At 35.4% G+C, this 22,967-nt stretch overlaps 4 protein-coding genes and 1 long non-coding RNA gene across 5 annotated transcripts; 1 reads left to right on the plus strand and 4 right to left on the minus strand.

Annotated features, from left to right (window-relative positions):
• The first annotated feature begins 4,946 nt into the window (after window positions 1-4,946).
• Window positions 4,947-6,795, plus strand: LOC104120006 (NADPH-dependent aldehyde reductase 1, chloroplastic). Its single transcript, XM_009631649.4, has 4 exons — window positions 4,947-5,282; window positions 5,611-5,987; window positions 6,169-6,527; window positions 6,626-6,795. The coding sequence occupies exons 1-4, from the start codon at window positions 5,160-5,162 to the stop codon at window positions 6,646-6,648; spliced, it is 882 nt and encodes a 293-aa protein (XP_009629944.1). The 5' UTR covers window positions 4,947-5,159; the 3' UTR covers window positions 6,649-6,795.
• Window positions 6,796-6,951: 156 nt separating this feature from the next.
• On the minus strand, window positions 6,952-13,787 carry LOC104120007 (mevalonate kinase). The gene is made up of 5 exons (XM_009631650.4): window positions 13,423-13,787; window positions 12,328-12,565; window positions 11,981-12,234; window positions 8,158-8,571; window positions 6,952-7,344 (listed from the first exon to the last, which is right to left on the minus strand). Exons 1-5 carry the CDS (start codon window positions 13,553-13,555, stop codon window positions 7,226-7,228), a joined length of 1,158 nt encoding a protein of 385 aa, XP_009629945.1. The 5' UTR covers window positions 13,556-13,787; the 3' UTR covers window positions 6,952-7,225.
• On the minus strand, window positions 9,353-11,974 carry LOC138896100 (uncharacterized). The gene is made up of 2 exons (XR_011409433.1): window positions 11,658-11,974; window positions 9,353-10,279 (listed from the first exon to the last, which is right to left on the minus strand). It is a non-coding gene; the product is annotated as an uncharacterized lncRNA (long non-coding RNA).
• A 931-nt stretch (window positions 13,788-14,718) lies between the features above and the next one.
• On the minus strand, window positions 14,719-19,663 carry LOC104120009 (uncharacterized). The gene is made up of 7 exons (XM_009631651.4): window positions 19,449-19,663; window positions 18,269-18,363; window positions 17,179-17,258; window positions 17,028-17,083; window positions 16,811-16,923; window positions 15,343-15,401; window positions 14,719-15,122 (listed from the first exon to the last, which is right to left on the minus strand). The coding sequence occupies exons 1-7, from the start codon at window positions 19,555-19,557 to the stop codon at window positions 14,825-14,827; spliced, it is 810 nt and encodes a 269-aa protein (XP_009629946.1). The 5' UTR covers window positions 19,558-19,663; the 3' UTR covers window positions 14,719-14,824.
• A 555-nt stretch (window positions 19,664-20,218) lies between these two features.
• On the minus strand, window positions 20,219-22,719 carry LOC104120010 (root phototropism protein 3-like). Its single transcript, XM_009631652.4, has 4 exons — window positions 22,526-22,719; window positions 22,363-22,432; window positions 20,815-21,918; window positions 20,219-20,712 (listed from the first exon to the last, which is right to left on the minus strand). The coding sequence occupies exons 1-4, from the start codon at window positions 22,645-22,647 to the stop codon at window positions 20,338-20,340; spliced, it is 1,671 nt and encodes a 556-aa protein (XP_009629947.1). The 5' UTR covers window positions 22,648-22,719; the 3' UTR covers window positions 20,219-20,337.
• Between the last annotated feature and the right edge of the window lie 248 nt (window positions 22,720-22,967).

Below are 22,967 nucleotides of genomic sequence, written 5' to 3' on the forward strand. Positions count from 1 at the left end.
GCAATATAATGGGATATTAATGAAAAACCATGAAAGCCGACCTACTGGTTCTTGTCCATTCCCTAAAGTGAATGAGACGAACTTCTACCAAGCTAAGCGTGGAAGAGGACGTGGCCCCACTCGTGGTCATGGCCGTGGTCGGGAAGGAAACTCTAATCGTGATAATAACAATGCACCAAAGAACCCTCCTCACCACCAGCAGTGGAAAAGGAAGGAACAAAAGCATGAAGCGGTGCAAGCAGCAAAGCCAGAAAATACATGCTATAGATGTGGAGGAAAAGGGCACTGGTCACGTACATGTCGTACGCCAAAGCACCTGGTTGAGCTGTATCAAGCCTCCCTGAAGAAGACAGAGAAAAATGCCGAAACAAATTTTATTTCTCAAAATAATTTAGACTTCATGCATTTGGATGTAGCTGATTTTTTTGTACTCCCAGAAGGAGAAACAAGTCATGTGATCGGTAGTGAATCTGTAAAAATATAAATATTTTAATTTTTGTTGTTTGCAGTAGATAGTATGGTTATGTAATTGTTGTACATAAATAAAAGTTATGCTTTGAAAATAATATTTACTATCATATTTATTTTGTTTATGTCATTTTGAAGAATATGGATAATCCTCAAATTATGTTTGGATCAAAGACCAATCATAAAGATATTTGTGTAATTGATAGTGGAAAAACTCATGCCATATTCAAAGATCAGAAATACTTTTCTTATTTGCATAAGGAAAAAGCAAATGTTTCTACAATTTTCGGTAATATAAGTTTGATTGAAGGCTCCGGAAGAGCTACTGTATTTCTGTCTAAGGGAATAAAACTTATAATAGACAATGCATTATTCTCCTTCAAGTCCTGAAAAAACTTGTTGAGTTTTATAGATATCTGCCGAAATGGATATCATGTTGAGACAATAGATGAAATGAACGTGGAATATCTTTGTATTACAAAGAATATTTCTGGCCAGAAATGCATTATAGAAAAGTTACCAACTTTATCTTCTGGCTTATACTATTCAAAGATTAGTACAGTTGAAGCACACTCTATCGTAAGCCGGAAGTTTACTGATTGAAATACTTTTGTGCTTTGGCTTGGCCGTTTGGGCCATCCTGGATCAATAATGATGAGACGAATTACTGAAAATTCGAGTGGGCATCCATTAAAGAACCTTAAGATTCTTACAAATGATGAATTTTCTTGTGATGCTTGTTATCAAGGCAAAATGATCACTAGACCATCACCAATGAAGGTTGGCATTGAGTCCCCTGCCTTTTTAAAACGTATACATGGGGATATATGTGGACCTATTCACCCACCAAGTGTGTTGTTTAGATATTTTATGGTCCTAATAGATGCATCTTCAAGATGGTCTCATGTGTGCCTACTATCATCTCGCAACCTGGCGTTTGCAAAGTTATTAGCCCAAATAATTCGATTAAGGGCACAGTTCCCAGATTATCCTATAAAGGCTATTCGCCTTAATAATGCTGGAGAATTCTCATCTCAAGCTTTTGATAATTACTGTATATCAGTTGGGATAAAAGTTGAACATCCTGTAGCTTATGTTCATACTCAAAATGGCCTTGCAGAATCATTTATTAAACGACTACAATTGATAGCAAGACCACTACTTATGAAAATAAAATTGCCCATTATTGCTTGGGGCCGTGCTATCTTGCACGCAGCATCACTTATCAGTCTCAGACCGACACATTATAATAAATATTCTCTGTCAAAATTAGTTTTTGGTCATGAATCAAATATTACCCATCTACAAATTTTTGGATGTGCTAGTAGCACCACCACAACGTAATAAGATAGGACCCCAAAGAAGGTTAGGAATGTATATTGGGTTTGAATCACCCTCTATTATTCTCTACCTTGAACCATTGACGGAAAATTTATTTACTGCTCGATTTGTAGATTGTCGATTTGATGAAACAAAATTTTCACAATTAGGGGAGAGAAAAAGGAAATCAAAAGAGAAATTGTATGAAAAGTTTCATCATTATCTCACTTTGATCCACGTACCCCTATATGTAATCAGAAGGTCCAGAAGATCATCCATTTACAGAATATAGCAAATCAAATGCCAGACGCATTTACTGATTTGAAAAGGATAACTAAGTCGCATATCCCTGCAGAGAATGTGCCTATCCGAATTGATGTCCTAGCAGGACCATCTACTAGCATGAGAGCTAGTGAACCTAAAGCACGCCTGAAGCGTGGTAGACCTTTGGGTTCTAAGGATCGAAATCCTAGAAAAAGAAAATTGACAAATGATCAAAATAATATTATGAAGGGATCTCCTGAAGAGACCCAAGATCTGATTAGTTCTGAGATTCCTGAAGAAATCAATGAACCCGAGATTCAAATGAGTGAGGAACTTTAAATAAGTTCTATTGGTGATGGGATTAATTTAAATCGATCTGAAATAGTGGTGGATAATATTTTTGCATATAATGTTGCACTTAACATTATGCAAGATAGTGAGAATCTTGAACCCCAATCGGTCGAAGAATATCGACAAAGATCTGATTGGCCAAAATGGCCAAAATGGCAAGAGTCAATTCAATCGGAATTGAAGTCACTTGCTAAAAGAGAGGTCTTTGGACCAGTAGTCCAAACACCTGCTGTATAAAGCCAGTTGGTCATAAATGGGTTTTTGTGCGAAAAAAGAATGATAAAAATGAAGTTGAAAGATACAAGGCTCGCCTTGTTGCACAAGGATTCTAACAACGACCTGAAGTCGATTATGAAGAAACGTATTCACAAGTTGTGGATGCCATAACATTTCGATATCTCATCAGTTTAGCCTTACGTGAAAGGCTTGAAATACATCTAATGAATGTGGTTACAGCTTATCTGTACAGGTCACTTGATAATGAGATTTACATGAAAATCCCTGAAGGATTTAAAATGCCTGAAGCATATTCAAAATCTCGGGAAACGTACTCAATCAGATTACAAAGATCTTTGTAAGGTTTAAAACAATCTGGGCGCATGTGGTATAATCGCCTCAGTGAATATTTGCTGAAAGAGGGTTACATAAATGATGTTATTTGTCCATATATTTTTATAAAGAAAATGGCTTCAGAATTTGTTATACTTGCTGTTTATGTTGATGACATAAATCTTATTGGAACTCTAGAAGAGCTCCAAAAGGCAATTGAATATCTTAAAAAAAAATTTGAGATGAAAGATCTTGGAAAGATAAAACTTTGTCTTGGTCTGCAAATTGAACATTTAGCAGACGGGATCTTTATCCATCAATCTGCCTATACAGAAAGGGTATTAAAACGCTTTTACATGGACAAAGCGCACCCATTGAGTACACCAATGGTTGTTCGATCACTTGAAGTGAAAAAAGATTTGTTCCGACCTCCAGAAGAGGATGAGGAACTCCTTGGTCCCGAAGTACCCTATCTCAGTGTAATTGGTGCACTAATGTATCTTGCTAATGCTACAATGCCTGACATAGCATTTTCTGTTAATTTACTTGCAAGATATAGTTCTTCTCCTATACGGAGACATTGGAACGGGATTAATCATATATTGCGATATTTAAAGGGAACTCTTGATATGGGTTTGTTTTATGCTAACAAAGATAGTGCAGATCTTGTTGGTTATGCAGATGCAGGTTATTTATCTGATCCCCATAAAGCTAAATCTCAAACCGGGTACGTGTTTACATGTGGATGTACTATCATATCATGGCGCTCCACAAAGCAATCTATTGTTGCTACTTCTTCAAATCATGCTGAAATAATAGCTATTCATGAAGCAAGTATGGAATGTGTATGGTTGAGATCAATAATTCATTTTATTCGAGAAAAATGTGGTTTGGAATGTGAGAAAAGACCCACAATTTTATACCAAGACAATGCTGCATGTATAGCCCAATTGAAGGGAGAATTTATAAAGGAAGATAGAACGAAGCACATTTCACCAAAATTGTTCTACACACACGATCTTCAGAAAAATAGTGACATTGATGTGTAACAAATCCGTTCAAGTGACAATCCGGCAGATTTATTCACCAAATCTTTACCAACTTCAACTTTTGAGAAGATGTTATACAAGATTGGAATGCAGAGACTTAAATATTTGAAACAAGGTTTTCATCAGGGGGAGTAAAATAAGCGATGTACTCTTTTTTCTTTATTAAGGTTTTTTCCCACAGGATTTTCCTTATAAGGTTTTTAATGAGGCACCTAGCAATGCGTATTACTAAATATGTGTACTCTTTTTCCTTCACTAGGATTTTTTCCCACAGGGTTTTTCCTAGTGAGGTTTTAACGAGGCACATTATCTTTTAATGAACATCCAAGGGAGAGTGTTATGAATATATTATATTATGGATGTTCATTTAGTACTCCATTGTAAATAAACTTCCTGAAGAAGTTTATCCATATGAGACTCCGCCGTAAATATATTTATCTATTTAGTACTCTATTGAAAATAAGTCTCCTGAAGAAACTTATCCTTTCGGTATTCCGTTATGGATAAATATTACCCATGATAGAAGATTATCTATATCTGGCACAACAGCTTAGAGTAGCAGCTTACACAACAGCTTGCAGTAACAGCTTACACATCAGCTTGCAGTAGCAGCTTACACAGCAACTTCCTTTCTTCTATAAATAAAGGAGAATTCAATTCATTATGTACATAAGTTTAAAATTTAAATAATATATCAGTTTATCTTTATACTTGTCTTTTCTTTACTGTATTTATTTTATAACACCAACAAATTAAACACATTTTCCTCCTAGCGAAAAAGACAATAGTATAAGAGGATCAAGCTCTTTGTCCTCCAAATTAAGCCCATATGACGTCCGTTTCTACCGACGTGTCCGCTGCATGCGGCTGAACAAGACACGTACTACTCTTCCACCGTTTTCCTCCGTACATATATAATAAATAGCTTTAATTTCCCAAATAATTATTCTTCCGCACTCACTACTTTGATTTACTTTACCACGTATATGTATGTACTCTCTCGTTTTCTAATTCCTTATTCGACTAGAGCTTTATCTTCCACTTTCACCACTCACCTTATAGACAGTAGCCCTCATCAGTTTTCTCCCTGCAGTTTCCTTTTCGCTACTCGAAATAACACCACAAAGAGAAGAATTTCCGACGGTGATAGTGAGATCAATGGCGTCTGGTGGCCAAACATTCCCACCCCAGAAACAGGAAACTCAGCCTGGCAAAGAACATGCCATGGACCCCACTCCTCACCATTCTAGCCAGGATTATAAGCCTGCCAACAAGCTTCGAGTAATTCATTTACTTCATTTTCTTTCCTCCAAGTGTAACTACGTACTACTATGGCCTTTAGTTTCAAAATTAGCAGGATTTAACATATTACAAATAACTAGTCTTATTTTATTTAGGTTATTAATCTCACATACTTTCTAATTATGGAAGATCATCTTGTATAAACGAACAAAATATGAAGAAGGCACAATATCATACCATAATTTTGGAGGTGTTGATAGAGCATGTGCATGTAGGAGAATGTTCCTCTATAGGCTAGTTTAGTGAATACGTAGTGCTCTTACTTTATTTTGTTAATATGAAAAATAATCTATGATCATTTATGAAGGACAAGGTAGCGCTGGTGACAGGAGGCGATTCTGGCATAGGACGAGCAGTCTGCCATTGCTTTGCCCTGGAGGGCGCAACCGTGGCCTTCACTTACGTTAAGTCTCAAGAAGAGAAAGATGCGCAAGACACACTTGAATTGCTAAGACAAGCCAAAGCTGCTGATGCAAAGGATCCAATGGCGGTGCCGATTGATTTAGGATTTGATGACAACTGCAAGAAGGTGGTTGATGAGGTTGTGAATTCCTATGGGCGAATTGATATTCTGGTGAACAATGCTGCAGAGCAGTACGAGGCTACCTCTGTTGAGGAGATCAATGAGGAGAGGCTTGAGAGAGTCTTTAGAACAAACATCTTTTCTTACTTCTTTGTCACCAGGTTGGTATTATTCTAAAACAGTCTTTAGAACCAATGCTGCAACTAACCCTCTCTAAAATAGTCTCGGTGACTGCTATAGTAAAGTCCTGTTAGGACATATATTATAACATAACATAAAAATTCTGATATTAAATGGGATTAATAACGTTTTGACAGAATTCAAATGATGTTTTGGATGAAGGCATGCTGTGAAACACATGAAGGAAGGTAGCAGCATAATAAACACAACATCAGTGACTGCATACAAGGGGAATGCCAAGCTTCTTGATTACACAGCTACAAAGGGTGCAATAGTTGCATTTACTAGAGGACTTGCTCTTCAGCTTGTTGAGAGGGGAATACGTGTTAATGGCGTTGCCCCTGGTCCAATTTGGACACCACTGATTCCTGCTTCGTTTACTGAAGAGGAAAGTGCGAATTTTGGGAAACAAGTGCCAATGAAAAGGGCTGGTCAGCCTATAGAGGTGGCCCCTTCGTATGTTTTCCTAGCTTCTAGCCCTGAATCCTCCTATATAACTGGCCAAGTCATCCACCCTAATGGTAACTTGGAACCTTTACATAGCCAAGCTCTGCATTGTTATGTTTAATACGTTCCATTAGATTATTAGGGTCTAAAATTTGTTTTGTTGGCTTTGCAGGTGGGACCATTGTCAATGGTTAAAGCCTCTTTGCGAGTCTTATCGTCGGTTTCATGCAAAGCTGGGATCCGTTTTGTGATAGTTTTAAATGTACGAAGTATGTGTTTGTATGTTTTGTACCATGGTTCTTGAGTGGCGTCAATAAAATAATACTCCACTTCTCTCTTCAAGATACTGATCTCTTTTGCCTCTTACCTGTGTCTGCGTTGCGCTTAAAACAAAGTTCCGCTACTGTTAAATATGGTCTGGACGAAACTGATAGCAACCATAAGGATCTAAGAACTAGGAAGATTCAACAACTATATAAATATAAAATAGGAGGAACGTCCAAGAACTAAGAAATTCGGAATTAAAATTAGTGTAACCGTGTCCTTCGAACCATCAAAACTAGGAATCTTCTTATTGCAATTGATGTTTTAGAAGAGAAATGAGAAGTATAAAAAACTTTTCTACAATGCTCCAAGTTCAAAGACCAGTACGTGGATGGCAGGGTTTTGATGTTCCTTAGATTGCGAATGGTCACAAGCTGGCACCTCCATATCTATATTCAAGAATGCAGAGAAAGATCTTATGACAAACTGCTGCCTATGGGTATTACAATCAGGAAGTGCCACTAAATAAAATCTCCACGCCATTTCCACCAATTCCAGCAAGCAAGCACTGGAATCCGCACGTTTCTAACTCAGCTATCACTTTATCAACAACTGTTCCTGACAGAACTGGAAATTGTCGTCAAGGAAAGTTAAAAGAGACTAAAAGATCAAATGTGGGGAACTCGGCAGCAAGTCTCATATAAAGCACATGATATATACAATCTATAGGGAAGACTATTATGTGTCGAGTAGGTTTTCAAGAGAGGTCAAAGACCAAGTATATATATCAGCAAAGGAGAGATGGATATAAAACACTCTAAAAAAGCTGCAGAAAATGAAAAATTTGACAAATAGTTGGGACAAAAAGGATGTGAGAACGGTGAGTAGGTGTAGAAGCAAATATCATATATTCCCGACCTTCCTTAGGTCAAGCAAGGATTGCAATTCTACCTTCAGATAAGATATTGGTTCCACAAGCTTTTGCTTATGCCACCATGTGTAAAGCAATGGCGCTAGTGATAAAGAATCAAATTCAGACACACTTAAACACAGGTCAAATTTTTTGTAGGTATATAGAGATCTGTCCTAGTGAATAACTGTTTTACCCTTCCAGAGATGTTCAGGGACCTAAACTTTATGTGTATGCATGAACTTCATCAGTTATTACAGAAACCCGTGTATATCAATGAAAAACAGTATGGCGAAGTAGACACATTAATCAATGTATCGGATATCCAGTACCCCATCAGCCAATGCAGCGCATTTATGCAGCCAGATAAAGCAGATGGAGTGTAAAGGTAAAATGAAAAATGATGAAAAGTCACATCCTGGAGCAATTAAGTCTAACGCCAAAAATATCAATAATGAATGGAGATACCATATAAAAAGCACATTCTGAATAGAAAGCATTTATCAGAAGGAAGATAAATGAAAGGATACGGGTTGGTAATAATGTCAAAACACAGCCTCCACCACCAGCTCCAGTTAACTTGGAAGATAGTTTGTACTTTAGAGTTGTTCGAAAAACAGTTTCTATAGAAGCATGGCTAACACCCATGCACTGAAGCAATCCTTGGTTCATCTCCATCAACTCTTCCAGTTTCTCTTCTTTCTCAGTTATGGCTAGATCATCCGGGACAGGTGATTGAATAATTGCAGCCACTTCACTACTGATAGAATCCACTGCAGTAAAAACAGAAGCCATAGCAGTTGGATGCCTCAAGGTCCTTTCTGAGACGCTAGCTACCAATGCCTTCGTATTTCTCCCGACCTTTGTGTTAGTGATCAGCATTTTAAGTGGCATGTTTGTTTTGAGGCGTGTCAAAGCGCCTGACTTAAACTTGATCATGTTTCCTGTAAGTAACATTTATAGGTTGTGAAGTTATTAGAATCCTGACATATCCTTCCATAGAGTTCTGAAAATTAGAAGTATTCTATATTTCTTAACAATAGAAGAAAAATCTACCATGGAAAATAATTTAGGAACATTAATTTACAGATACCTTGGTGTTAGAAGGAGGAACATGAAGAGCAAGTGACTATCCAAACCACGTCTCCCAAAGAAAAAACACATAAAAGGAGAAGAATGTCAAAAAACTGCCAATGATGAGAGAGATTAACATTGTGACTCAGGAGCTTCCCTAAGAATAGATCTTCCATTGCCATGCAGGAGTCAATTCTACAATAGCTCGTCTGTTCTAATTAGATTTCATTTATCTTCATGAATAGCAAATTCAGATTCTCTAATGGATCTAAGACGTCATTGTAAGTTTTGTAACACTGAATATAAAAAGGACATATATGTAAAGTTTAATTGGTAGAATTGCAAAAGAAGAAGAGAGAACGATTCTCGTCTCCCTGAAAACAAAAAGTTTTAATAATTGAGCAATATAGAATATGCAAGGTGAATAAAAAAAGAAATGTAAGTAATTATATGTTAATATTCGCTATTAGCATCTCAAAAAATATCTGCATATGTTTTATATTGTGACTGCTAGGATCTTTTCCATGCTGACTGTGCCCACTTCTCCTGAAAATGAAAATTTTCTGCCTCGACCACCTCCATCATGTCTAAATAGCTGAAGACTCAAACAAGTGGAAAACTAACATAACCTAACTGGTAAGACAAGGTTTCTTTTATATATTGCGCCATGCAATATGAGTCCAAATTAAAAGTTAATTCACTGTCAACAGTAGTAAGACCTATTTTCGGTGGACATCAGTCTTGCTTCAAGTTCCTTTTTCTGTTAATACGGGAAGGAGCTTAATGTTTACATAGTCTCCTGTTCTTGTTTGATTCTGGTGTGATGAGGACAAACTTCTCTCATTTCTGGCACTATAACATATATAGCTTTCAAGCGAACACTGAAGATGACTTTTATCATACGACAAATAACTGAGACACCTAGAGAAATTTAGAGTTGCTTATATAGAAGATAATATAAGTGTTGCTAACATAGTTAAAATCCATAATTAATCTCACTAATTCCTCATAGATCACTAATGATACTTCTTTATGTTGCTCGGGCTCTCCGGAAATTTCGCCGGATGCGTGCAGGATCCTCCAAACGTAGTGCATTTTTGGAAGATACGACACGGGTACGGCATTATTTTGGAGAGGTGCGCAACACATTCATATCATGGTTCCAAAAGCATAATTAGTTTCACAGTGCAACTGTTTGAAGTAGATGTTCTAGATGAATATAGCAAGCAAATTTTACAAAAAGGTAGGAGAACACAGAAAACTATCTGCTGGTCTAACATAGGGAAGGAAAGCCTAATGAATTCTTTATGTGAAATTTCTGAAAAAGGCAATTCTCCTTAGATTAAGCTGTTATTCTGGAGTCATTTTAAGGTGACTAAACAGATATAAACTGAAAAGTCTTATAGTAACACAGAAAACTATCTGCTGGTCTAACATAGGGAAGGAAAGCCTAATGAATTCTTTATGTGAAATTTCTGAAAAAGGCAATTCCCCTTAGATTAAGCTGTTATTCTGGAGTCATTTTAAGGTGACTAAACAGATATAAACTGAAAAGTCTTATAGTGGACTATGGTTCTACTATTTATAATCTGAAGTATCTATACTATATTAAAAGCACGAAGCTCCTATCGAAATGTCGTTCGCCTTTTTAACCCTTCATATAAACATTCCGTGTTGGATAAAATTGTAAATAGATATTTAGTGTTTGTTTTCTTATTAAAAAATCAAAATTTTCGTAAGATTTAAAAGGAAATGGAGGAAGAGAATGAGTAGGTTTCAAACTCATTAAGGTCGGTTCATATTCCAGCAATGTCACTTTAGGAGTTTTTTTTCCTTTAAGTATGTAGGTTAAAAAAGGAATAAAAATTACAATTAATATTTTTATTTTTTTTACTTTTTACTAATATTTAGGATTTTGAGATCTACTATGAATTTTTCACTGTGACTTTTTGTTACTCCTATTTCTTTTCAATGCAATTAGATATTACAATCTCCCACGTAAGGAAGGCACTAAAACAAACTCCTAATAGAGTTCTAATTTCAGAAAAGATTCATATTCATATGAAGCTATATGAATGGCGAATAAAAAAAAATTGGAACAAGTTTTTCATTGAAAATAACCAAGATGAACTACTTCACATGACACTGTATGCAGTTGTATCCAGATGAACTAAGCATTCCGTCTTGCTTTAATTGTATGAGTTAGCCGCTTTATCAATATTTCCTCAAGTACGAATATTAGTCTTTCCTGAGGCCAATGATCTCTATCATCACTATCATTGTATGTGATTGTATTTATGTAGTGTTAATTTTGAATTAATCATCTGGGTATGTTTGTATTTTCAGTCCCGACCTTTCTTCTTTTATGTATCTATTCTTCTATTGTTTCTCTTCCTCTAAATTATCTATATTATGAGTTTTCATTCACAAGATTTTTTCGAATAAATTTGAGTTGGAAATTTTTATTGCATTGTACTGCCAATATGTATGATGAGTATGGATTAAATTAACTCTTATTTCTTTTATTTTATTCTTTTTTGTTGATTAAGGAGCGCAGTTGATTAAATTTGAGTTAGAAATTTTTATTCTTTTACTTTTCAAGGGTAATGACAGGACCAAGCACCTTGATTAATATGTTAGAATATTTTTGTCAATTGTCAGACAATTCTTATAGTATGAGAGCATTTGAATTATAAAAGCTCAACGGTGTCTATAAGTGAAATGAAATTTAGGAAGCTCCAACTGTTTTTTTTATAAATTCCAATTTTAGTTTAAATGAGGATCAATTTGTTCTGGCACAACATTTAATATTTAGCTCATAATTGTACTTTGTCTTTGCTTTTTTATTAAATTCTACATCATTTACTGCTTTAATTCTATAAATAGTTATTTATATAGCGAAGAATATAAGTTTTTAATAATTTTTTTTATTATTGACGCAATATTCACGTGCAACGCATGTACTCTAAAACTAGTAATGTTTAAAATTGGGAAGCTTTCAAGTTAATCACGTGCCTTTTCTTCTTACTGGCATCCACAGATTCTTTAAGATATCTTCTTTATTTTGCTAATTGCTTATTAACTCTAAATTCATACCTATTTCTCACTTCTCAATCACAAATTAGCATATATGCATTTCACCCGATTACGCAAAAAGTTGAGATATTTCCCTGCATTAATGCCCCTTTTCAGCTTGACTTGGTGTTTTCTTTGTTCTGTGATTGCTTAACATATCATAAAAGGAAAGAAGACATAGTAACTATGGCTATCGTCACATACCATACGTGCTCACTGTGTTGTCAATACCAGATGGCTTCCCATGAATTATTTTCTCTCCCTCGAAAGCCCATTTATTCACCAATTCCAGCTCATTCTCTCCAAATACTTGCCAACCTTGGTGGCTGAAATCCATAGTTACTGAATCTGACAACGCAAGAATGGCCGCAGAGAGTGCAACACAGAAAGCTGCAGACGAACCCAAGCCTGATCCCAGTGGAAGCTCAGAAGAGAGCACTGCTTTTGCTGGCTTGCATCTAATTAGGCAATTACATCGAAAGACAATGTGATAATATGAAGTCTGTTTTAAGAATATTAAGAGGTCAAGTAAAGGGAATTGAAGTTAATACCCATGGATTGAGGTGAACAGCCAAAGAAAAGCTGTGACACCAGCAGCGAGCCCTATCTTTGCCTCAGGAATGTTGTGCTCATCAACTAGAGAAGCAATTAATTTAAGAGTCTCTAGTGAGCACGAGGAAGGTGGAATCTGAGTTTCCGAGTTTGGAAAAGCCTCTTTAATTCTTGCAACTGGCCAGGAAAATTCTAATGACACATCCTTAAGCTGGAGGGTTAATGTTTCGTCATTATCTATTCCCCAAAGAGATTAAGAAGAAAAGAAACCCATTAGTGAAAACTAACTGAAAAAACCAGTAAACATATTAGGATTATCATGAAAAGGAAACAACAGTTTGGGTAAAAGCAATTTTTTCTTTTTGGTCTTACAAAGAAAAATAATCTGCTTAGACTAGTAGAAGCTGAATTTTAACAATTATCATATTTCTTAGACTGCTATCTTGGTTCATCCATTGTAAAGATAGATCCAGCATATGCCACATATCCTAGAGGTCAGTTTAAACTCCAGATAGATCTCATCTCAATATCAAAGCAGGGCAGGGAACAATGAGCATAGGCAATACATTAACCAATCAGCCGGTCCCATTTAGTAACCAAAAGCCTATAATTCAACGATCATTATACATACACAGACACTTTATTATATAATTATACATTTTTACGAAACTCAATGTCTCTTTCGAAAAACCACTTTCCAATATTTGATCAGATATAAAAGTTGGCAAATGGAGTATAAGATAACCATACAAGATGTAGGATAAAGTAGGAGGATAGTGTTCTAAGGCTATTTCTTATCATATAGGACGATAACAATGTCTAAGTATTAATTGAAGTAAGGGTTGGATATTTTAAAAAGGAAATAGAAGAGAACTGGACAGGGTAAAATTGAAGAGCGTTACTATCAAATGTCAATTAGCAGGCCGGAATACTAGATCTACCAGCACACTGAGCTCAATAAAAGCCTCAAACACATTATTTATAAAATTGAGCAACCTCAGTACGGCATTATAGGCAGGAAATTAGATTGAGAAATCATAATTACAGTTGATAATAAATAAAATTGAAATTGAGGAATGGAATAGAATGTATACCAGCAGGAGTAGGGAAGCGAAGGGAGACGTAAGTATAGAGATCGATGGAGGCGGCAACGGCAGCTGATCCGTGAACCACAGCATGTTCTCCAGCCAATATTATTTTCCCAGGGGCTCTTGCTCTCACCTCCATTTTCTCTCTCCCTTTTTCTGTTAGTCCAGATACGAAACTGTGCCTATATATAGGTGATGGTCTTGAGTCAGAAGGAGACTGCGCTTGGTCGAGAATGGCTGCTGCAGCTGAATCCTGACTGCTGGACTGCTCGAGTGTTGCCTACCTTGTTGGTTAGTTATGGCGGAGAATTTTATTAGAAAGGTCACAAATTTCCTTCTGATTCCTCCTTTTGGTGTTAAAAAAAAATATTCCTCCTTTTGTTTGTTTCTGACCCCCCGTACCAAATCACTCTCATCATGGACGGGAGGTTGGTGTCACTAAATTATATTTATCGTATGGAAAATATTAATAATAATAATAATCATAAGTTAAATATTTAGTAAATTTTTAATATATTTATAAAATCTAATTAAAAGTTATTGCGTTCGGGTGAATGTAGATTTGCCCTAATGCACGAGACCGTTTTTTTCTTAAAAAATCCTGATCAATTAATCCTGTTACAAATCATGGTGCTCTCTGATTATTATTTTTGTTGCTAAATTAGGACAGAAGAGGAGCTTTAGCGTAACTGTTAAAGTTGATGCCATGTGACCTGGAGGTCACGGGTACAATCCGTGGAAATAGCCTTTTATAGAAATGCAGGGTAAGGATGCGTACAATAGACCCTTATGGTCCGACTTTTCCCCGAACCCCGCACATAGCGAGAGCTTAGAGCACCGGACTATTTATTTATTTTTTTGTTAAACTAGGGCAATTGGCCGACTAAGTGGAATATTGATTGATTCTTCGCAAAACGCCATCTATTTGGACTGTTGCCGCCTGACATATAGGGCTATCAAAGTCATGTTACATGTAGCATATTGACGCCTGCCAATCATGCCCGTTTAACCTTTTATATATCTCTTGCTTTAACACATAAAAACTATGTGAATGTTTAGTAACATGAAAATGTATTCAGAATCAATTGAAAAATTGTAGTGGAACTTAAACAAATCAAAGAACAACTACATATGAGCTATACATGCCTTGCACTAATTTAAATTGATTTCTGTAGTTGTATGATAGAGGCAAAATTTTGAACTAAACAATTTAAGCAAGCTAATTTCAGAAGTAAATCTGGAACTGTTGTAATTTGAAAACATGGATGATCAAGCATGTGTGCGAGAGTTCAAAACCATGGATTTGAGAAATAACAAAACACGTTATCCAGGGTTGACAAACCGCGCACCAGCTAAAATCTGGCAAGTGAGGTGAACTTATTATCCTTTAACATTTAAGGACAGTATTCTATTCATTTCCATCAGAATCCTCATCAAAGAAGTATAAATAGGGAACTAAAGGGCCTTGTTCAACTGGTTCTCCTACCTCACCCTCCTCGATCTTTTCAGGAATTTTCCAACCCAAATGTTGGATATAAACACTATCAAAAGCATCAATAGTCAAAGATGAAGCTAGAAACAGTTCTAACTCGTTCAGAAATCGATCAGTTCGACCAGTTAGGAAAGGTCTTGCTGCTTCAGACACCATGATCTTGAACTCTTCTTGCTTTGCTTGTGGAGTATCTTTTATTTGCTTTGGATCGTTTCTGCATCATTAACAGTTGTCTAAGCATTCATGTTACACTGAAAATGTATAATGAAGATCAATTAAGTGAACATGAGAACAGTAACACAATAATACTAGGTAACTGATTTTTAAGAACATGTCATTTAGTTTTCCCAAAGAGGTGAAAGCAAACAAAGAGGTTACCTTGATGTTGGCGAGTTCAATGCATGCAGATTATAACAATTTACTTTATACATTACCTTCTAAATGAATCAATCACACCAAGTATATGATGTACAATAATATCTACATCTTCTTCCTGCATGGCGCGGAAAAGAATTACTTAGCAGAAATGTTATAAAATAACGTTTGTGATGTTACAAGGATGAGCGAATTATTGAATTATCAATTTAATATTAGTATGTACCTAGTCATACTTTGATGTATTGTTGCAATGAGAATGACATAATCAAGTAATCAGCAAAGTTCTCCATGGTTCCCGTTTTACAATTTTTATTCACAATCCCGTTTTACAACATCCTATTTTAACCAATTCGTAATGTTTACATATCATTTTATGAGAAATTGGGACCAAAATGGCATCAATTTATGTTGAATTATTTTTAATATATGCTCTTTATGGTTGCAACTTTTACTATTTGTGGAGGAAAATAGGCATATAGGAAGTCACTTGCCTAAGATGAGAAACAGGTTGTTGGTGACAACTAGTCACAAGAAGCTTTTCCATGGATCAGACTAGGGATTGTAGGCAGATGTACCCCTACATTGCAGAGATTATTAAATCCCAGTGACTTCAACCTCTGACTCTGAGTGGAAACATTGTCCAGTTACACCAAGATTCACTTCAACTTAGGCAGAAACATTGTAGAGATTATTAAATCCCAGTGACTTCAACCTCTGACTCTTAGTGGAAAAGTTGTCCAGTTACACCAACATTCACTTTAACTTAAGATTAACTAAAGATTGACTAAGAAATACCCACGGACATGCCGGTTCTGTAAACAGTTTCCTATTGGTTGCAAATTGGTACTCTTTCGACCTTACACAGAACCCAAAAAACTAGTTCATTCTGGAAATGAAAGAGTTTTCACCTCCATACTTCAACTCAGTGTTGTCAAAGGCGCGCTTAAGCCCTAAAGCGAGGCTCAAAACATGTTGAGCGTTTCCCCTCGCTTTGCGGGCGCTTCGGTGTCGCATCAAGGCTCTAAGGCATACTTTCCTTGCCAATGAGTGTAATCCTAAAAATGCGACACTGAACAATTGATATTTCACTTTATCGTTATTTTTTCTTCAACTTTTTTTGTCCATGTATTTGTTATTCATGCTTATAATTATTGGTCTTGGACTACATATACATATTTTTACTTTTTCCTCCAGTTGCGCCTTTTTCATTAAAGCTCACGCTTTATTTGCGCTTTGTGCTTAAAGCCCCAACGGGCCTTAGAGCTTTTTTGCGCTTTTCGCCTTTGATAACACTGACTTCACTATAAACACGGACAAAGAATGTAAGAAACAAGTTAGCACACAATAATAATCAGCAAGTTGTTTTCTCTCGGAATCATTAAATATGCTTTTCATTTTTGTTATCCAAAGGATCATTGTCTTTATTGACCATCATAATCAAAAGCTATTAAGAGATTGAGTTAGAAGTGCATCTATACCGAAGATTACAACATTTAAACAATGAAAATGATAAGTTTGAAGGACCTGAGTCACAGCCTGAATTTCTCTTCTCAACCAACTTATAAGCCAAGGACTAGGCTGCAGATACTTGTGCAACTTCCAATAACGTGGCACGTTGAATTTGTCAAATAAGCCCCCTGCAGAACTACCAATTTTATGTTCTTGGAAGCAAGGTGATATCTCATGAAAGATATCCACTAGAAATGGAGAATATGTAAATCAGTGATAGAAAGCACTCTACCTTCATTAGTATAGTAGCACTGCAATCTATACTTGTGAGCTTTTGTGAAGAACACACTGGAATACAAATTTCAAACAATTAAGTTAATTTAGAATAGTAAAAAACAAAGGGAGAACATACAAAGCAGAAGAAGTATAGAGGACTTTGCTACCTATTGTCCAAGTTTTCATTCACATAATGTTGTTGAAAAAACCTTCCACCGTAGCTCTTTATAATAGAAAAATTCTCTGTCTGCATAAAGAAGAGCATTGATTTGAAAGAAACAAAATCCAGCATAATTTTAAATTAATAATAGAAGAATGAGAAATTTTTCTAAGTTATTAGAAGAGTCAGAAATATAGAGTGATTTCAATTTACATCAAAAGCACAAGTAAAATAAATATAGAATCCTCCAGAAAAGCAAGATGAAAATGTATCACTTTGCTAACGATATCTAATGTATAGTGCTTGCCTCTTAATGAGAAAGTTACTGGTTGACGAGACGCATGCCTAGCAACTTGGCTCAGAGAAAGGCAAGGCACGTAACTTGAGCTTTTATCGAGCTTTTAACATCATTACTGCTTGTAATGGTCAATTTCGTGTCTTTTTGTGCCTCCTTTTTGTTTTGGACAAAATGTTGATACAGTACATCAAAGATCAGATAAAAGAAAAAAGAATCCATGTATATTTCATTTCAATACCCAGATACATACAAATTTCCCCACCAAATAAAATTTACACAAGCTACTCCAAAACATTCAATAGGCAAACAAAAGTCAACACAGAGCTCTAAAGAGACCAATATCTGATTAAGTTCAGAAAAACATTTACAAACAAAATATATTCACACATCTATGATCTATCCACTTTGGTATATCCACACTGTGTTCAAGGCTCCATGACAACTCTTCAGATCAAGCAAAAAGTTTGTAAGACCAAATATGTAGTCCCATGATCTTGACCTCACAAGTGTGACACACTATTAAAGTACTGGAATCCTCTCAAATCCTTCTTAGCAGAAAATGTTTCATTTTTCTAGAAGTAACTGCAAAGTTAAAGCGCTCTCTCTCGTGAAAGGCGTGGCATCTAGGGGGAATCATATCATTGCTAATAGTAGTTCATCAATCAATGCCCCAAAAAATTAGTTCTACCAATTACAATTAACTGCTACCCATTCTTGAGAGGATCTATACTAATGCTCATGAAATAAGAACACTTAGAAGAAATAGGAAACCAACAAGGATGATAGAACAAGTTCGGACCTTACATAAAGGACACTTTACTGAAGCAGGTGCACGAGACTGCTTGCTTGTAACCACTTTGGTCCAACGCAGAATGCAATTGTAGCAAAATTTGTCTGCAGAAATAAAATGATGGTTTAAGCACTTGATAACTGATTTATTCAGAAACAATCCGTACATAGCTTTCTTCCACAGCTTATACACTTTACAATTACTTGGCAAAATGCCACTTATTAATAATTATGCAAAAAGAGCCAAAGTATATGAAAGGTACTCCCTAACACTCTGTTTGGATCATTGTTACCCATCGTTTTATAATGTATCGTATTGTACTTTATTGTATAGGATCGTATCGTTTTATGAATACAATGTTTGGATAGACTGTATTGTTTATTGTTGTTAAATAACATTTTGCTGTTTGGTTTGACTGTATCGTACTGTACAGTAACTGATAAGTTTACTAAAATACCCTCAATTGTTTTAAATCTTTAATTTATCAAGAATTACACATAAAAATTATTTAAGAAAACTACTTTCTACTAATTTATCACCAATTATGTCTTATATATAAGTTAAGCAATTAAATTCATGCAAATCCTATCGAAATTAGTGGAACAAGTTAATAATATTAAAAATAATAATAAGTACACTATGTTCATAATTAGATCATAATAATAAATAAAATAAAAAAATGTTAAGTAGACTCCATTTAGAATTTAGATCATAAGTAATATTTCCTAACAACCAATATCATAAATCTAATTGGAGATAAAGTAATTAGAATTGGAATTACAAATTAAAGTAGAAGAAAGAATAAAACAAAAGTTAGGAAAAACCTATACCTGAAGAGTTTGGAAGCGGCAGAAGGAACGAGATTTTCACGTTATTAGACTTCACGTATATAGCTTATATTTGGGATGCTGTCTTTCAGAATTTATATAGACTTCACGTAGAAAGGAGCATAGGATACAATACAACCAATTTTAACAATGGATTTAACAATACAATACAACCAATTTTAACTAAACAATCAAAACAAACATTATTTTGAGAAAATAATACAATACGGTACAATGGGTAACAACGATCCAAACAAGCTGTAAATTGGAGCTTAAAACTTATGAAACTGCATCTTAACAATGACTGCTTGCTTATAAACTACAGGAGGATATGTGTAAAACTAAAAAGAAAGGAGGCGTACGGAAACATTGATCCAAGTAGGACTCTTCAGTAACTGGGGCAAGACAAATAGGGCACGGGTTTGGGTCGGAGGCCGGTTGCTCCGCCGCGTTTCGTCCGTCTTCAGACATGGACAACTGCCAAAATAAAAGAACTCCTCTAATTTATTCCTTTTTTATTATTTTCCTTTGTTTCTAACTAACCCAAACCCCCACCGCGCCCCCAAAAAGTTTTGTTAAATGTTCTTCCCATTTTAAGTTACATGTGTTCCAACAAATATCGCATCACTTGTTAGAAAGAAAAATAGAATTTAAGATCCATTTCATTTTTTGTGAGGTCATCAATTTTTTTTATAAAAAAAAATAACTTTGAAGCTAGTGATTTTAAATATGATAGTGGTTTAATAATAATTTAACTCTAAAATCATGTCAGGTAAAAGTTTTCGAATTAAATTATTTTAAATAAAAAAATATGTTATTCTTTTTGAGAAATAAACAAAAAAAATGGCACATAAAATGAAACCAACGGAGTACTTTGTACATTTTAGTTGGTAATTCTGTAGTGTCCCACTAACTTACAAAAAGATGACATTGTTAGCTCCCAATTAAAATTAAATTTCAAGGGAATATTTTGATGAGCGTGAAGGTTGGCCTATATTAACAGTTTCTTTGGTAGAATATGGTAACATTGTCGATCTGTTGACCTATTACAAGTATTTTTACGATATAGCTAAATATTGCATATTTGATTTTAAAATTTTAAAATTTTAAAAAAAATATTACAAATCCAAAGTTTGAAAATAACTCCGCATCTTAAGGTTGATTAACCAAAAACACTTCGAAATTACAAGAGAAGATTACAATGGTCAGAATCAAGGAACCAGATCCGTAGCAGACATGAAACATAACGAACTAACAACAAACAGATTTCTTGGTTTGCCTTTGAAGTTCCATCCTACATTGCTTCAGTTCACCAACTTGAGCTTTTAACATCTCAACCTCTTGTTTCATCACTTCCATTTCATTTTGGGAGGAATTCATCCAACTCTTGCCTACACCTTTGCTGACTTTCATTATGGTCTGTGACTTAGTCCTTTGGTAACTTGAACCAGCTGAAGTTAGTAACCTTGTCATATTGATCTGTTCAACAAGTATAAATTGTGTCCTGATATTATCCGGCAGCCTATCATTCTTCATGGCATGTGTTCGTGCTTCCTGTGATAGCTTGTGGTACTCCATTTTTCTGCATATACTGCTTCTTTCTTCTTCTGTTAGGTCAGGATGTTCCTGCAACAAACCATTTCATTTCATTTCCATTATACTTGAATCAAACTCTGAATCAACTTTTTGAGATTGGAGGAAATGAGGGAATACATTATATATGCATACCTTGAGGTACATGTCTATCGACCTATATAGGTTGTCATCACAAGATCGTGCTTCTTTTGGCAATGCATTTACAAGAGAGTAAAAGCTTCTCACTACAAGGTTCTCGTCCCTTGATACGAGGGCAAGGTAATCGTCTACTAGTCTCCCGACAACAGACATTTTTGAGTTGGGATTATTTGATGCAAGCGAGACATAAGCTTCTACTACTTGAATAACAATATCCACGTCGAAAAGAGTTGTGCTGTTCCTTACTAGAAGGTCTTTAGCACTACAGCTTTCCAACAAGAAAGCTACTCTTTTCTTGAGTTGATCTTGTAATCTTTGATCAATATTCATAATAAGCCCAATCTTGAAAAGATGAAGCAGAAAATTGCAGGGAACTGAGTTTTCTTCAACAGGAAGTACCCTTATCAAACATTCAGTTGTCACTCTGAGTAGTTGGATGGACAATTCTTGATCTTTGGATTTCTGTTTTGAAACTGTGATTTGAGAAATCCACTTCTTTGTCCAGTGAGCTATACATGACCCTATAAGCTCTGGCTTAATGTTTCTCCTTTTGATCGATGTGATTACTTCGATAAAATGATCTATTCTTAGGGATGCAACGTCCTTGAAAAACCAATTTCCGCTCAACTTTTTGACATTTAACTTGGTCGTATCATCTGTCATAAGATTCACTAAAACTTCACTGTCTTCTATACTAGCCGCGCTAGTTTCTGAGGAGGCTTTCCAAGAAATGGCTTCCGAGCAACGTTTGACAATGTGCAAGTCTTTAGACCAAGAAGAAACTGATTCACAGCTTTTCAAGATCCTAAATGTGTCTTTCCATGAAGAAAGGATTACATAACTTAGGAATGCCTCTGTTTTAGAAATTAAATTTCCAGGCTGAAGATTATCATGCATTTCCAAGAAATGAGCAGCACAATACAGTGGTGCGATATTTGAAGCTGTAGCTTTGATCTTCAGTCCATAGCAAAATTTCACTACTAATTCAAAGATATTAGCCCCACCGGGGATTGCATCAATCTGAATTGTAGTAATGTTGTCCGCATTCCTATGAAATACCAATCTGTTAACGTATCCACTTCTTGAAACCATGGAGAGCTGCAAAATGAAAAGATTAACTGAAAAAAAGTTCCACAGAAAGCATATTTATATTTTGTACAACAAAATTATACCTCTAAGAATGCTTATTCCATCTAGTTTACCAAATATTGGTTTAAAAAGAGAAGAATGGGAAACATCACCACAAAACATGTTGTTGGGCTCAATTAGCCTGCAGATACTCTTAATATGGTGTAATATTGTGTGCTTTGGGTCAAGCCCGTACGGTTTTTCCCAAAGGACCTCAGCTCATAAGGATAAGTAAACTGAGCCCCGCATACTATTTGTGTTTGTGTGTGATTGTACGCTAGTTAACTTATGATCCTCTGCAACAAAAGAAGCAGAAAGCTAAAAGATGGTTTCATTTTGAAATTTATCTAATGTGCAGTTCGGACGTTGGGATTTTTCCTCTCAAATTGAAGAACTGGACAGTGTAGCTGTTACCTTATGCAAGTGGAAGCTTTTGTCTTTAATTTGTACTATCAAATCACTTGCAATTCTTGTCTGGACAAACCTGCACCAGTATAGTTACATTCATTAACCACTGAAGAGGATTAAAATTTAAATAAGTATCAATTGAGACAAACAAAGAGAATATGTACTTTACCAGTTCTTGTTTCTTCTTTCCACAGACTTTGCTACCATACTGCCATTGGCTGGATAAATGACACAGTGATTTCTCTTCTCCACAAATATTGATCCGCCAGTTAGTAGATTTTCTTTCACCATATTTTCAGCACCTACACGTACTACTTACTAGCCCTTTTAATTTCCTGTATTCTGAACTATACACTTTATTCTTCTTTGCAATATTATATAGTTCCATCACCAAGACTAAGGCATAGTTTTTTAGTCTAAAAAGACAGCATGTCCCTTTCGCGCGGTGAATTAAATTAAGTATAAAATAGGTTTTGGAACTACACTTACTTTTAGTCCTATAGAAACCAATTAATCATGTCATTTCTTCTCCAAAGCTTGATTAATACGACTGACTCGAAACAAAATTTTACATATTAAATGTAGTGTTAACACTGATACAAGATCAACAG

The sequence above is a fragment of the Nicotiana tomentosiformis genome, chromosome 1 (genome assembly GCF_000390325.3).
Source record: "Nicotiana tomentosiformis chromosome 1, ASM39032v3, whole genome shotgun sequence".
Taxonomy (NCBI): domain Eukaryota; kingdom Viridiplantae; phylum Streptophyta; class Magnoliopsida; order Solanales; family Solanaceae; genus Nicotiana; species Nicotiana tomentosiformis.